Genomic DNA, 16,310 nt, shown 5'->3' with positions numbered 1-16,310 from the left:
ATAAATCAGAACGGACTCCATTTCATTACAGAGCTCTTTTACAGAAATGTTAACAAAAATATTTCACATCTACCTATTTAATAACTATTTTGATTATGGTCACCAGATGCTCTGTCATAATATTGCTATTTACTTGGTGAGCAAATGTTTCTATAACCTTCATTTCCAACAGTCATTAACAACGTAACTGTTTGAGCAGTGGAGTCGATCCCCACTGCATTAATATAACTCCCACAGCATCACCTGAAGGCATTGCTTGTATTAATTACTTGGTTTACACATCGAAACTTTCAGAAATGTGAAATGGAATCAAACAAGTACACGTTTTCTTCCTATTGTGTTACCAAATTTTAGCAGTATTTTATTTTTTTTTGAAATCTACACGGAAAGGGGAGTTACTTATGATTTTTCATTTAGTGAGTGAGTTGGGTCTTATGCCGCTTTGAAATATTTTTAACATAAAAATCACACTCCAAGCCATAGGTTTCTTTGTCTTAATTTATTCCAACTCACAATACTTTTGACGTTAAATTTCAAAAAAGTATATTGTGTTAACTTTTAATTAGATAGTTTCTTTTACACCCATTCTTTTGGATTAGATAAATAAACCAAGTAAAACCAGCAAGACCAGCCTCCACATCAGATTCTCACCAGATGCAGAATTCCTGAAATCTACATTAATTATTTCTGTAAAATACATAAAAAAACAAGCGTGTGTCTTTATAGAATTATTTTTTTGGAAAAATAAAACGTGTTCATTTAACTTACAAATATGTGCACAAAAAGGATTCTTATTCCACCAGCATGGGCAGATCAGAATTTTAAAAAGGGAGTGGTCCAAAATATCAAAAACCTCTCTGAGATAATCTTACTGCTTACAACATACAAGTACTATATTGGTTTTCATAAAAGAAAAGGGGGGAGTGCGGACCCCCTGGACACCCCTCTCTGAATCTGACTTTGAACAGCATATGTTAGAGTTGATACATCACAGAGGTAGAAGCCAGTAAGCAGCTTATTTCAGACAAGTGTTCAATGCAAATTATCTAGTTTTTGAAAGACAACAATTTGTGCATCTGGATTTTCATTTGTCTCGGACCAGTGTCCGTGTCTAACACTTTATTAAGAGTTGTTTCTCATAGCATCGATGTAGGTTTCAGGATTTCCAGCCCCCTCAATAGCCTATATTCTATAGAATTTCGAAACTGGAAGAATTAGCATTGTGTTTAAATATCACAGATATCTTTCATTTCAAAATATAGTTAATCTCTTAAAATAGATCATAACTGTACAGACATCTATGAGAGGAGGTGAACAATCACTATCCTGTTCCATGGTTTAAAAACAGAGATATGTATCAATACCATTTTCGGACTCATAAAAGGACTGGATAAAAGTTCATCTTAAATTGATTAAAACTCAACTGAAATCTCTTTTTGGTAAAACTTATAGGAATAACCCAAAAAATGTTTAACAGATAACATTTACTGACTGATGTAAAGCAGCACATACGATAGCATAGTTTCCGATGGCTGATTGACAATGAATGTACATGTGTTATGTCCAGGTTATGAATATGTTGGTTGCTGTGATCTACTTTCTACATGGGCAATGGCAACAGATCTGCAATCAAAAATAAAATTGATAAACTGTACATAAAACTCTCTCCACACACTCCCCACATAAATATTCTCGAAACTCATTCAGCTAAAATATCGCTATGGATCTCTCGCCACATCCCTCTGGTCCCAAGAATCGGATTTCCACGACAGGTAACGTGCTACCTCCGACAGTTCGCGTACAATGGCAGTCGCGGTAACCTTCAGATACCTTACACAGCGTCCACAAGTCACATGACTAGCTTTTGGCCAATCACAGCCTCTGAATCATCCCACCTCACTGTCAGAAGCTCATCATAATTCATGATTAATGTCACATGACTTCCATCAACCAATGAACAACTCACATATCCTGTCTACAACTACACTTCATATACATCAGTGGCCATCAGCCAATCACAGTCAACCTCAGTGTTTATCAACATCTCATTCAATTGGTTCCATTAATTTTTTCTTTTCTTTCTGTTTAAAACTCCCTGCTCTATTTTTGGTTGGCAGATTGTTTGCAGAGGCATGGCGTATCCTTCCGCCGTTGGTGCCGTTTTTGTCTACAATGTCCTTGTCCGTCGGGGAGTGCATGCTCCCCACACTGAGACTTGACATGGAACTAGACAGATTCAGATTGGAGGATATTCCCAGAGAGCTTGGGTAAGGATTGAGAATGTCAAGGTCATCACCAGGGAGACACGATTCAACCATCATTGCCTTTTCTAAACAATTCACAAATAGTTCCGCTGTGTCACTGCTGCCCGAGGACTGAAAAAGACAAATGGACATCATTTAGTCGACATCATTAACTGGACATCAATATTTGTTGTTTAACGCCGCACTCAGACAATCCAGTGATTGACATCGTGAGCATCAATCCACGCAATTTGGATACGATGACATGCATCCACCAGTCAGCGAGCCAGGCCACCTGATCCCATTAGTCGCCTCTTATGGCAAGCATGGGTTGCTGAAGACCTATTCTGACCCGGATCATAACGGGTCTGGACATAATTAGCTGGAGGGGAATCATTAAATGGTTCGGAGGCAATTTAACACAAGCCACCATTCATACAGGTTGTAAAAGTTCACTGATCTGGAGAAACCCGCGAGCATGGTTATGGTGCTGAGATCACAAGCCAAAGGGAAGCAACTCTGTGCAGCAAGTTGTGGTACAATAGATAAATAGGTTTCCCATGCTCCAAAGTTTTATAGAAGATTTTTGACTAAAGAAAACAATGGGTAACTGAACACATGCTTTGGACCGCATTTAGGAGTATTACAGCTATCAACACTTCAGATCACAGCTCCAATCTCATCTGTGTCTTACAGCCAAGTGAGTGAGTGAGTGAGTGAGTTGGGTATAATGCCTCTTAACATTATTCCAGTTATATCACAACGTGTCAGCTAACACGGCGTGTTAGTAACCAACCAGAAAGACAGGTTTCTGCAATAACAGGGTCCAAACAAATAGGGTTCTAAAATCCTATTTCAGTTTATTTCGACAATGGTACAGTGTGAGTAAGTGAGTGAGTTGGGTTTAACGCCACTTTTAACAGTATTCCATTTATATCACGGCATGTCTGCTTAATGTGGGGGGAAAGCCCGAAGTGATGCAGGTCTCAGACGTTTACCACTTCGGTGAAACCCACGAGCATGGGTATGGTGCTGACAAACCTAGAAATATAATCAGGGTGAACAGGGATTCGAACCCATAATCATAGGTTTCTGGCATGGCCAAGGGATGCAACTCTGAAAAACGAATCAGGGTGCCATAAACGACTGGGCCACCCGTGATCCCCCCCAATGATCAAGAGCACTTTTTCTTATTCTTCTAATTAAGCAGCAACTAGCTAGGGTATGAGATATAAGTGCCTGGGTTGAACAAACACTTTAAGCCAGGGCCCACCAGCACAAACCAATCAAAAACCACCACGACTATGACACTTATTTACAATTGTCAAAGGACCAATACTATATAAAAGTGCAACGGGATGTTGTTGATTGTTGTTTAATGCTGCACTCAGTAATATTCCAGCTGTATGACGACGTTGTGCAACTCGATCAGGGTTTTACAGAACATAGGAAAATTTCCATATCCTTACTTTAGTCTGAACCAGACAAACCAGTGATTGGTATCCTCAGCACAAATTCACGCCATTGGAGGAGGATGACATTCAATCAACTAAGTCACTGATCCTGACTACCAGATTAATTGTGTCCCCTCAAGCAGGCGGTACTGAAAACCAGCTCTCCCAGGAAAACCATCTTGCCATAAATAAAGGACATTAAATGAATTTTCAAATTATTTTAAGATGTACATTAAACACAGAATTTTCAAGCCTGTTGCATTCCATTGAACACATTGTCATAACGTTTGTCCAGAACATCAAGAACGATGTCAGCTCACCTTTGTGAATGTACCAGCGAACCTCCATAAACCTCCAAAACCAATACCTGAAACAAGACGTGCGCAATTAGTCACCATATATGTTTGTTTGTTTCTTGGTTGTTAAATGCCGCACTCAGCAATATTCCAGTCTGAAAAAAATCCAGTTATTGACATCATGAGCATCGATCCACGCAACTGGGATTCGATGACATGCATCAACCAAGTCAGCGAACCTGACCACCCAATCCCTTTAGTTGCCTCTATCGACAAGGATAGTTGCCTTTTATGCCAAGCATGGGTTGCTGAAGACCTATTCTACAACAGGTCTTCACGGGTCCACAGTGAAACAGGAAGCCTGCTTATAGATGCTGATCCACTGGGGTGATGGGCACACCTTTATGGTATAGCTTAATGGAAAAGACTTCAGAGGAAAGTCTGAAGTAATGCCGATCGGAGACATCTACCACTTTGGTGAAACCCACCAGCGAAAACCTGACGAACCTAGAAACATCATAGGGACAAACCGGGATTCGAACACACAATCACCATGACAACACTTACTCTGGAGGTAGGACAGCTGCTGTTGGGAGGCATCCTCACAGGCGATCATGTTCTGGATGATGCTCTGGACTGCATTGAGGATGGCCTGGTCGTGGCACAGGGACAGAACATTGTTTATCTTTGCGTCAAGGAGACTGTGACTGTAACAAATGGAAGACTGTGATTAAGTCTACATTCTCGACTGTTGGAGCTGGGATTTATCTAGGATTTCAAACTATGTGCCTTTCGCAGGCACACTGGAAAAAAATCGTGATATTGTTCAAAATTTGATTTTTGTAATGTTCTTATTTTTGTAAATTCTGAGAAATTAGTAACTTTTTAATTCAATTTGGGAATTTTAATTCGACTTGTCACTTATCTCAACTTTGCCAACAAGATGACAACATGAATGGTTTTAAAATATTCAATATACCAGTACTTTCCAAACATATTGTGATACATATTCTTAGTATTTTAAATCATGTTAACTTGGGCTGGGACGGGTAACTCGGGTACTCGGGTTGGGTGGGTAATGAGTAGGACCCGGGTACCCACAGGACTACCCGGACCCGTGGTTAGTCACGTGATATATTGTTTAAAGACAAAAATTAACTAGAACTGTATGTTTAAACTACAAGTCACTTATGTTTCCGACTACGAAGTCCATTCCTTCTGACTTTAACATGTTTCAATAAAAATAAAACTTCAGTCTTCTTCAGTGTATACATCAGATTGTTTTATAAGTGTACCTAAACACCTTTTGCCAGGGTTACGGTCAAACTTTTCTCAATCGGACAGTTTGTACCTACCTCTTGAGACCTACAGAGGGTATCCGGGTAATAGGGGGATGGGTACCCAGTAGAAAATTTGGACTCGTCCCAGCCCTAATGTTAACCTCTACCAACAAGTGTACTCGATTAAACAGCTGCTGCAACTTACATTACAGGAAAGACTTTAGGGAATACGACTGAGGCTTCAGCTAGATACTCGTACAATATTCTAGTCTCGTTCTCATCTGTTGTGTTCCGAACAAGTGTTGCCTGAAACAGGGAAAACAATCAACACATGTACTAAACCACATTCTACCCTACTCCAATTGCGATAGGGATAATCAGATATATGTCAGATAAACTTAAATATACACTTGACATTGATGACAATCAGTTTTGTGTATCGTGGCAAGATATAACATTTGTTTTCAAGGGCTCTCTTCGCGTTTAACAATGCCCAAATTCTGTAAAATTAATCCCAATGACTGCTTTTTTGGTGCTGACTGCTTCGTCTGTGCGACTTTAGCACACTTTCCCCCATTGTACCAATATCAATTTCCTTCCTGCAGCATTAACACAATGCCTTGTTTCATAGACCCATTGGTACTTTAAAACACACGCGCGATCAAAAACACACTTTCCCATGACTTAAACACAATGACAGGTTCCCCGACCCTCCTCTTGGGCTGCTGCAGGACGGGAAGCAGTCTAAAGTTTCAAGTGCAACTCAAGTTAATTTAACTTTACCTAGGAATACAATGTGCAATGGAATTAACGTACATAACCTATGACTGACAGAATAAGTCTTTCTTAAGCGACAGGAAGCAAACAATGCATTGAAACTTGAACGATAACGATTTTCAATAGCAAATTTGCTAATAGATTTTTTTCACATTCCAGCACTTTCCAACAACTGTCAACAAAACAAATTCAAGCACTTCCATTTAAAATGTCAGAATCAAGCACTTTTCATCGGACATGGTTAATCAAAGCTCTTCTAAAATCTGTTTAACCCCACGGCTACCCCAGCGCCACCCAGACAGAGACTTACCAGGACCGTGAGGACAAGAGCCTGTGTGGGGTAGTCCATGAGGATGTCAACACACTGTTTAACCCCACGGCTACCCCAGCGCCACCCAGACAGAGACTTACCAGGACCGTGAGGACAAGAGCCTGGGTGGGGTAGTCCATGAGGATGTCAACACCCTGTTTAACCCCACGGCTACCCCAGCGCCACCCAGACAGAGACTTACCAGGACCGTGAGGACAAGAGCCTGTGTGGGGTAGTCCATGAGGATGTCCGGATCCAGGAGGACGTTGTTCTCATTGGACACGGAGCTCCGCCCACTGCGCGGCTGCTGGATGGCTGATTTGGAGGACTCCAGCTTGTTGCTGCCTGGCGTTGGCATGGAACTGCTGCGGAACTTCGTCAGCGGCGGCCGTGAATTTTGATCAAGGTCAAGGCTGACGCTCTTGCCCTGCAACAGGTGTTTGAACTTTGCTGAGATGAAAATGTCATTCATTTCACTGGTAGCAGAAAAAGAAATTTTCTGCAGCAGTAACTTGAAGTTTCTTAAAGGTAAGTCATGTTTCTCCTTTTATTTATAACTTTGTTTGCTTGTAGTTTAACACCGTACTCAAGTCAGGACCATCATGACATCATGAGCATCGATATACGCAATTGGGACACGACGACATGCATCAACAAAGTCACAAAGTCTGACCACTCGATCCTGTTCGTCGCTTCATACAACAAGCATGGTTTGCAGAAGACCTATTCTAGCCCAGATCTTCACAGGTCTATTTATTACATAAATGAGACCATGACAAAGACATAAAGCCTCATATTGAATCGGCTGTCCTATGGCTTAACTGACAGCTGTAGCAACAAATACATTTAACAATACAGGTAAGAACTGTGTTTTCACATTTTTCATTTACCTAGGGCTAATTACTATGAAAAGTAATATCTAGAGATCTGACGACAATAATTTTGCAACAATCGACAGATCTATACCGACACACTGAACAAACTTAATTGGGGATCATGAATATTTCTTGGGATATATGTGGGGATACTGCGTTTCTTTAAATGTGTACGGTATATAAAAATATTTCATTATCCCTCACTTCTTTGTGTTCAGTATAGACGTAGGCAAAAAATGAACCTCATGAACTAAATCTCATAATAATCAGCTGGTGACCTGACACTCAAATACGTATGTATGAACCTGTATGTATTACTTCATTTATAGAAGGGGGCCACGCTGTGCAGAGTTGCATCCCTTGGGCACGCCAGAAACCTAGTTTACAGTTGACGCGGGCTCAAGGGTGGCCCAGTCATCTAAGGCGCCGTGATTCGCTGTGCAGTGTTGCGTCTCTTGGGCACGCCAGAAACCTATGATTGTGGGTTTGAATCCTGGTTCTCCCCAATTATGTTTCTAGGTTTGTCAGCACCATACCCGTGCTCATGGGTTTCACCGAAGTGGTAAACGTCTTAGACCTGCATCACTTCGGGCTTCCCTCCCCCATTAAGCTGACACGCCGTGATATAACTGGAATACTGGTAAAAGCGGCGTAAAACCCAACTCACTCACTCACTCATTTATAGAAGAAGTCCTACATTCACAGGGTCGAAATTACACTGTTTTATCATCGAGACATGCACAACAGTTTCACCAAGTTGATAAACTGAGGTACTGAAAGACCTCTACAATCTTCATGGCAACTCTCAAAGTACTGGTATTGCTCTAAATCCACACTACACAGGCATGCTAAAAGTGCTACAATCTTATTAATCCCGTCAACGGATCAGTGTGTCCTCGATTTTCATTCTCTGCTCCTGTATCAGTCAGCCACACTATCTAACCTGTTATTCCAGGTCATGCCCACAAGAGTTGTCTAGCCCTAGTTGGACACACTATCTAGCCTTAGTTTGAGGCCATGCTCTATGGTCTAGCATCAATCAGCCCCACTATCTAGCCATTAGATTGAGGCCAAGCTCTCACAATATGGTCTAGCATCACTCAGCCCCACTATCCAACCTTAGATTGAGGACATGCCCTAACTATGGTCTAGCATCAATCAGCCACACTATCTAGCCATTAGATTGAGGTCATGCTCTATGGTCTAGCATCGATCAGCCACACTATCTAGCCAATAGATTGAGGCCAAGCTCTAACAATATGGTCTAGCATCACTATGCCACACTATTTAGCCATTAGAATGAGGCCATGCTCTCATTATGGTCTAGCATCAATCAGCCCCACTATCTAGCCAATAGATTGAGGCCAAGCTCTAACAATATGGTCAAGCATCACTCAGTCACACTATCAAGCCTTTAGATCCATACTAGACACTATCTAGCCTTTAGATTCAGGCCATGCTCTCACATTGTGGTCTACCATCAATAACCTTCACTATCTAGCCCGCTATTCAATCGAAGTCCACACTACATTGTGTAGTAGATTCTAGCTCTACTCCATCTGCCTGTGATGCTGATAGATCATGCTTCCTTTCTATATCTACATGACTAGCTTAGTCTAGCAAGCAGCAAGCAAGCCACAGCAACACAGCGCCACCTACCTGACTCTGGGTGAGCTGCACATTCTTCCCCATACGCGCTGCCGTCATTGCATTCTGGTCCAGAAGGTCACAGCTCTTTTGTCTCCGGGGGAGAGGGGTGGAGGCAGTCGTGGGCGGGGCATTCTGAGGGGGTGTGACTACAGTGGTGGTGGGAGGGGGAGCAGAGGGGGACACCCCCTGGGAAGAGGACAGCTCAGTATTCAGACTCTCTGTTGATGGGGACTCCGATATCATATAGTTGGCTGTCCGATGTTTCAGATGACATCGACTGCGGACCTCCTCTGACACCGACACTAAGGCTGAAGCAAGACATCAAATGTTAATACTTTTCAAAACTGGATCACGAAACATTTCAACAAATATCATCTGTACGAGGAGAAAAAAATATATATGAAATTGCCATCTTTAGTGCCATTGTCAACTGGAAGATTTGCTTTTTGTTGTTTTATTTCAGAGTGTGAGTGAGTTAAAATTAACGTCGTATCGTCAGTATTTCAGGCATATAGCGACCAGACCATGTTAATATATTCACAATGTAGTTATTTACGCAAAGTTATATTTAAAAACAATTTATGAAACATACTTGAGCATAAAAATATCTTTTTTTTCGGAAGACAAAGGGAATTAATTTCAGCAAGTCTGTGTATCAAGCACAAGGGACATAACTCTAGATATATTATGCAAAGAATTTCTTGACTGAACAAGTTGGCGAAATATGTATGTCAAATTGAGCAACATATGTTCTACATCTGATCAATTTTTAAACACTGAATAATTTTGTGAGTGTGACGTTTAAAAAAACATTTGTAAATTTGGATTTTTATTTCTTTTCAAAGTTTGAGGAAAATAGGGTCAGCAGATCTGTGTTCCAAATGTTTTTTAAAAAGGTCGAAGAATCATATTGAGAGATTATTCCAATCAACACAAACAACACAGTACTACCAACCTGCAAGGTATGCCACAGTCTGTGTGGTCACCTCAAACTTGTCCCTGACACTTGGTTTCACTGTAATACTGAGAAGCTGATGCAAGACGCGGATTGTCCGGGACACAGTCGTGGGGGATGGATGTCGGAATCCTGACACATGAAGAAATTGCATTACATGACCAATCAGTCAAATCCAGATCCAAATACAGAAAAAAAACTGAAATGGTCTCACCTGGGATACAGGCCAGCTGCATCATCAAATCACAATATACTTGAAAACAGGAGGACTGGTTCAGAGTCAGTTAGGTTTAATGCTGCTTTGAACGGTATTGCAGTTATATAGGTGAGGTGAGGTGAGGTGAAATGGGTTTAACGTTGCGTCCAAGATTATTGCACTTATATAGCGACGTGCCTGTACGTGTGTTTGTTTGTGTGGCGGCTTGTACTAGTCAGGACTGATGCCGATTTATAGTGCTAGCTCACTGAGATACCATGCCGCAGTTTAACATGAATACCCACTCAGACACAGTATCCTGACTCCGAGCCGACCAGTCCTTGTTTTAGCCCCTTAATGCTAAGCCCCAGACAGGGTAACAACAAGTACCATCTTTTAACATCTTTTGGTATGACACGGTCGGAGATCGAACCCCAGACCCTCAGCTCTTCGGGCGGACGCTCTACCACTAGACCACGGAGGAGGTCCAGTTATATAGAGGTGTTTAAGTTTAATGTGGGAGGCAAGACCAGGGTGACACTGGTCTCAGACATCTACTACTTTGGTGATACAAGCGGGGTTATGGTGCTGACAAACCTAGAAACATAATCATGTCAAACAGGGATTCGATCCCACAATCACAGGTTTCTGACATGCCCCTGGGATGCAACTCTGCACAGAGAATTGCGGAGCCTTAGATGACTGGGCCACCCAGGTCTGTTCATAATCATGGCAACACGCAAGATGACAATTCTCAGCTACGAGATATTACAGAATCCCCACCTTTGAGTAAATGTCCAACCAGAGCAAAGTTGAAGTTGAACTGGAAGCTGAGGCCCATGTAGTGGTCCAGCTGCTTGAAGTGCCACTCCAGGGGCTCCCGTGTCTCCATCATGATCTTCTCCAGGGACTGCAAAAATGACAAGCATGACATGAACATCGACATGAACATGACAAGCATGACCTGATCATTGACATAAACACGACACAGGTGTACCATTGTTTAACACCATCATGCTGTTATTACCTACCACAGCTCTTCTGTTCTCCTCCCCTACAGCAGCTATTCTGTTCTCCTCCCCCACCTACCTCTGTTCCACTTAAAATAACACACAACAAACAACCTCGTTTTTGTGTTCTCCTACCCAACCCACCACTAACACAAAACCCATCTATTCTGTTCTCCCCAGCCAAGTACCTGTCCCTAAAGATCCTCTACGTTTCAAAAATAAAAGAAACATACAATTCAGCTATTCTGTTCTTCTCCCCAACCTACCACCAACACACAATCCAGCTATTCTGTTCTCCTCCCCAACCTACCACCTGTTCCCAGGTCCTCCACTTTAAAAAAACACCACCATACAACCCAGCTGTTCTGTTCTACTCCCCAGTCTTCAGCCTGCTTACATGTACTCCACTTTTAACACCAACATACAAATCAAGCTATTCTGTTCTCCTCCCCAGTCTACCACCCACACATAACACAGCTATTCAGTTCTCCTCCCCAACCTACCTTCTTCTCGAACAGCCCCATGTTGTCGAGCGTGTGTAGGTTCTGCTCCAGCAGGGCAAGTCCCGCCGCGTACAGTGACACTTCATCCAGCTGCAGCACTGAGATTGCCACCCAGAACAGGAACTTGTGGATTGGAGACTCCTGAAATATGTGACACAAGTATACCAATCTCCTGCCATTGTCAGATCGCAGAATAGAATTTGTTTGTTTTTTAAACTGATAATAAGTATAAAATTTAACTTAACCTATCATTGAGTACCTTTGAAAAATGACCCCAACATTTATAATAAATTACTAATTTATTATTCTGAGGGGAGGGTGAGGTGGGAGGGAATGGAGCTTGTCTGTGAACTTTTTATATGAGGCAACATTACATTTTCACTATTTCAAGAATGAATAAATTATCCATTCAAAAGAATCCAAGTTTCCCTGAGAGTAACCAATGAACAGTCCCAAAGCCTCATATATAAACAAGGGGGATGGTCTTGGACAAGCAGTTGAGTTGAGTTGAGTTGAGTTGAGGTGCTGCTTAACATCATGTTCAAGAATATTGCACTCATATAGCTGTGTGTGAGTGAGTGAGTGAGTGAAGAGAGAAAGACTGTCCAGGCTAATGCCTTTTTAATATTCCTAGCCCACTCAGATACCATTCCTCAGTCTACACGAATGACCCACTCAGACACAGCCCACTGACTCCAGAGCCGACCAGGCCTTGTTTTAGACTCTTAATGCCGAGTTCCAGGCAGGGTAACAAAAAGTACCACATATCAACTTCTTTTGGTATGACATAGCAGGGGATCGAATTCCCAACCTTCACATCTCCAGGCAGTCGTCCTATCCACTAGACCGCTGTGGCGGTCAGTCACCAAGGAGATGGACATTATTGCGTTACTTACCGCCTTCAGCATGGGTTGTAGCCTGGTGAGACACATGACGACAGCCTCGATCAACGTCAGGTCGGTGTAGGACTCCAGGGCCTGCAAATCAAACCATTGACTCGTGTACGACTTTAGGCTAGTGCTCATTGTAGGCAAACTGGGATAAAGAATCAACATTTTGTTCAAATATATTTCTTTGCTTAAACCTATTTACCTAAATTCTGAGGTATTTTAACACTGAATCTTCAGTAACAATGTAAAACCAAGTACAAAAGTATCTTCCTCTTTATTGGTACTGTTATCCGTGATATACAGATGAAAGAGAGAGAGAGAGAGAGAGAGAGAGAGAGAGAGAGAGAGAGAGAGAGACAGAGAGAGATACAGAGAGAGACTGAGAGAGACAGAGACAGAGAGAGACAGAGAGAGAGAGAGAGACTCCACACAGAAAGAGACTCCACAGAGAGAGAGAGAGAGAGAGACAGAGAGGGAGAGAGAGAGAGATAGAGAGAGAGAGAGAGAGTTTACATGCATATTTAGCCCAAAATGAAAAGCATGGATTATTAGTGACATATAGGGCTTGTGATGACATTTCTTCCAGAGTTTTTATAAACAATGCTACTATACAGGCAACAGGCTGTGAAACTACACACAGCTCCTGACCACACAACAGCAAACCACACTACTGAAGCCACAGTACAACAGCAAACAGGTATGAACTACTTGTGATAGCTCTACACATCTTGTTGCACAAATCATTGTAAAGTGGGACTGTGCTCAACTGGTTTTATAATGAGCTATTGCCTAACTTTCTATGTTAACCGAAACACCCCTAAATACTTCAACATGTAACAGAGCTCCAGATAACTTTTTGAGCAATTGAGTTTTTACTCGATGGTTTCTATTTTAATTGGTTTATTACAATTTTCATTGGGTAACCAATATTATTTCACTCATCTATTCATCACTCTTCTGGGTTTTCCCTTAACTGAGTAAACATTTTGAGATTAAAAAAGAAAAGAAAGAATGTTTTAGATGTATATAACGGTCCTAATATAGGCTTGACTCAAAAAGTCAATCAGCTCGTAATTGTGTTCTGGAATTTAGCTCTGTTGTACGTATGCTGAAAAAGCTTCATTGGGTATTTACGTGTGCTGTTTTTATACATTAGAGATTTTCCTGTCATAACTGTGTTTCGGTACGCCAGTTTATTGAAAGGAATTGGGTGTTTATATTTTTGGGGTATTTTACGCAAATACGCAGCTTATCTGTAGCTCTGATGTAACCATACTATAAAAAAGTGTTAAATTGAGGCACTGCAGCTCACATATCGATTGATCATTCTTGACAATGAAGCCCCAAACATTTATACATGACAAAGTCTGGTTTTGTATTCGTTTGTTTGTCGTTTAATGCTGCACGCAGCAATAATCCAGCTATATGACTTTTAAACCCTTGCATAACATATTAAACATATAACATATGTTCAGTCAAGTAGGAGCGATGATATTGGACAAAGCGTTGATCATGAGGCTGCCTTAACATACACTTTAGTTCATTATAAACTATACTAGTGAGTGAGTGAGTTGGGTTTAACACCGCTTTTAACAGTATTCCAGTTATATCACGGTGTGTCAGCTTAATGTGGGAGGAAAGCCCGAAGTGATGCAGGTCTCAGATGTTTACCACTTCAGTGAAACCCACAAGCACGGGTAAGGTGCTGACAAACCTAGAAATATAATCTGGGCGAACTGGGATTCGAACCCACAATCATAGGTTTCTGGCGAGCCCAAGGGACGCATCTCTGCACAGCGAATCGCGGCGCCTTAGACGACTGGGCCACCCATGCCCCGGCATACACTATACTAAAGAGAATATTTAGCTTTTCTTGTCAAAAACATGATTACCTTGTTGACTAACCTGTCAAACCGATATTTCCATGAGCCAAATATGCTACTTATTATTAATTTTGTTTACTCATCTTAGTCTGACAAAAATAGATTAAAATTAGCCCCACAAAATGTGAATTGAGATTATTAGCCGAGTGTGTTTCGGCATCATAATTATCATATATCGGGGGGTGGTGGGTGGGTATTTATTTTATTCCTAATATATACTACTCAAAACAAGTAAAAGAACACCCACAACTGGAAGGCTGTGTTGCAATACCCACAAGCCATGACAGATTAAGTCAAAGTTGTTGCCATGGAAGCTAGAAAACAATTTTTATAAATCCAAAACCATCAAAAAGCACCAGTTCACCACTAGACCTATGTATGTACCAAGGTTGTTTAAGATATGTCTCATGGTTTTGGAGTTCTGCTCTGGAAAGGAATCATGATGGATGGATGATAGGATGGATGGACAGCACCGATTCTTATATCCCTCTTCCACTTTTTGGCGGGGGATAATGTCCTGGTGTCTTCTTTTGAGTTGTATGACAAAATAAGGTCTCACTGAACTTTCAAAACATTTTCTAGACACCATATTTCCATCACACTATTTGCCCAAGGACAGGAGGGATGAGGGACAGTACAAGGTTCCGGATGCTCTACTGGTCCCACAGAGCAGTGCAGCCGAAAATTAATCAAAATGTTAAGCTAAAATGAAAGTCATTCTTAAGCAGGGGAACAGAAAGAACAACAGGAGAGCAAGGGATCAGGTTCAGAACTATCAGAATTGCAACAAGGATTACCGGACATGGGAAGCTCCATGTATTTTGAAAATTAAAAGGTTTGAACACCTGCAATAGAAAGAGAAACAAAAGCATGTATTTGACCATGATGATACAGCACATGATAACAGTGTACCTCAATGCAAGATGGCTGGGTTCGTCGGGGGCCCATTTGGTCCTGTAGGGAGTCCGACTTCTCGCCGAAACTTTGCAGAGTACAGGTGTGGGTGAAGGTCAAGGAATAGGGAGGACGGCCCTGAAGAAGGGAGCAATCAGGTCGGGGTTATCAGGGCCAGGGCCTTGTGTCATAACTCATCTTATCACAACTACTGTTCATCTGTGTCATCATGTTTTGTTTGTTTGCTGTTTAATGCAGCTCTCAGCAATATTCCAGCCATCGGTAAATAATCAAGTCTAGACCAGACAATCCAGTGATTGACATCGTGAGCATCAACCTACATAATTGGGATACGATGACATGTATGAACCAAGTCAGCAAGTCTGACCTCCTGGTCCCATCCGTCACCTCTCACAACAAGCATGGGTGGCTGAAACCAATTCCGGCCCATTCCCCAATTTTATGATGGTAGTAGCACAAATCAAATGTAGACCAGACAATGCAGTGATTGACATTTAGAGCACTGGGGTATGATGACATGTCATCAACCAAGTCACTGAGCCTGACCACCCGATCCCATTAATCGACTGTTAAGGCAAGCATGGGATGCTGAAGACCTAAACTACCCCGGATCTTCACGGGTCTTGGGAGCAATGATCCACACCACTGGGGTAGGCTGACATGTCATCAACCAAGTCACTAAGCCTGACCTCAGGACTCTTTAAGTCACCTCTTTCGACCAGCATAGGTTGCTGGGGACCAAATGTAAATCCCCAGAAGGGCAGGTCACCTGTACACAGGCGAGAGGATGCTTCTAGACTTACCTTCATCATGATCTTAAGGAGCTGCTTCACCTCAGAGTCAGTCACAGACTTACTGATGCACCCGAACACAATGATGGCCCTTGGCTGCAAGGCTGGGTTATACTGGAATGCAAATCTGAAAAAAGGAAAGCATCAATATGTTGAAGTGGTATCCATTTAATCTACATCATGGATGCCAATGTGTAGTCACATTAGGATGAAAGAAGTAAATGAACATCACAATAATAATCACGATTATAGACCTAATCTGTACAGGAAAGATCTCTCAAA

General features: G+C 41.8%; 1 protein-coding gene across 13 annotated transcripts in view; it reads right to left on the bottom strand.

Annotated features, from left to right (window-relative positions):
• Nucleotides 1-1,009: 1,009 nt before the first annotated feature.
• LOC139456210 (neurofibromin-like) overlaps nucleotides 1,010-16,310 on the bottom strand; it is a 97,685-nt gene continuing 82,384 nt past the window's right edge. For 11 of the 13 annotated variants that reach the window (XM_071237775.1, XM_071237772.1, XM_071237778.1 and 8 more), the window contains 12 exons: nucleotides 16,041-16,155; nucleotides 15,235-15,354; nucleotides 12,446-12,526; nucleotides 11,550-11,690; nucleotides 10,820-10,946; nucleotides 9,841-9,972; nucleotides 8,895-9,193; nucleotides 6,563-6,805; nucleotides 5,479-5,579; nucleotides 4,561-4,700; nucleotides 4,018-4,064; nucleotides 1,010-2,375 (listed from right to left, as the gene is read on the bottom strand). In XM_071237775.1, coding sequence (XP_071093876.1) covers nucleotides 2,046-2,375; nucleotides 4,018-4,064; nucleotides 4,561-4,700; nucleotides 5,479-5,579; nucleotides 6,563-6,805; nucleotides 8,895-9,193; nucleotides 9,841-9,972; nucleotides 10,820-10,946; nucleotides 11,550-11,690; nucleotides 12,446-12,526; nucleotides 15,235-15,354; nucleotides 16,041-16,155 — 1,876 coding nt within the window. In that variant the 3' untranslated portion in view covers nucleotides 1,010-2,045. The remainder of the gene's footprint in view (nucleotides 2,376-4,017; nucleotides 4,065-4,560; nucleotides 4,701-5,478; nucleotides 5,580-6,562; nucleotides 6,806-8,894; nucleotides 9,194-9,840; nucleotides 9,973-10,819; nucleotides 10,947-11,549; nucleotides 11,691-12,445; nucleotides 12,527-15,234; nucleotides 15,355-16,040; nucleotides 16,156-16,310) is intronic. The other 2 variants (XM_071237776.1, XM_071237777.1) reach the window with 1 other exon arrangement.

Source organism: Haliotis cracherodii, unplaced genomic scaffold (genome assembly GCF_022045235.1).
Source record: "Haliotis cracherodii isolate W230 unplaced genomic scaffold, xgHalCrac1.p SCAF_11, whole genome shotgun sequence".
In the NCBI taxonomy this organism is placed as follows: Eukaryota; Metazoa; Mollusca; class Gastropoda; order Lepetellida; family Haliotidae; genus Haliotis; species Haliotis cracherodii.
The sequence above is the reverse complement of the archived record's forward strand: the minus strand, read 5'-3'. Positions and strand labels throughout refer to the sequence as shown.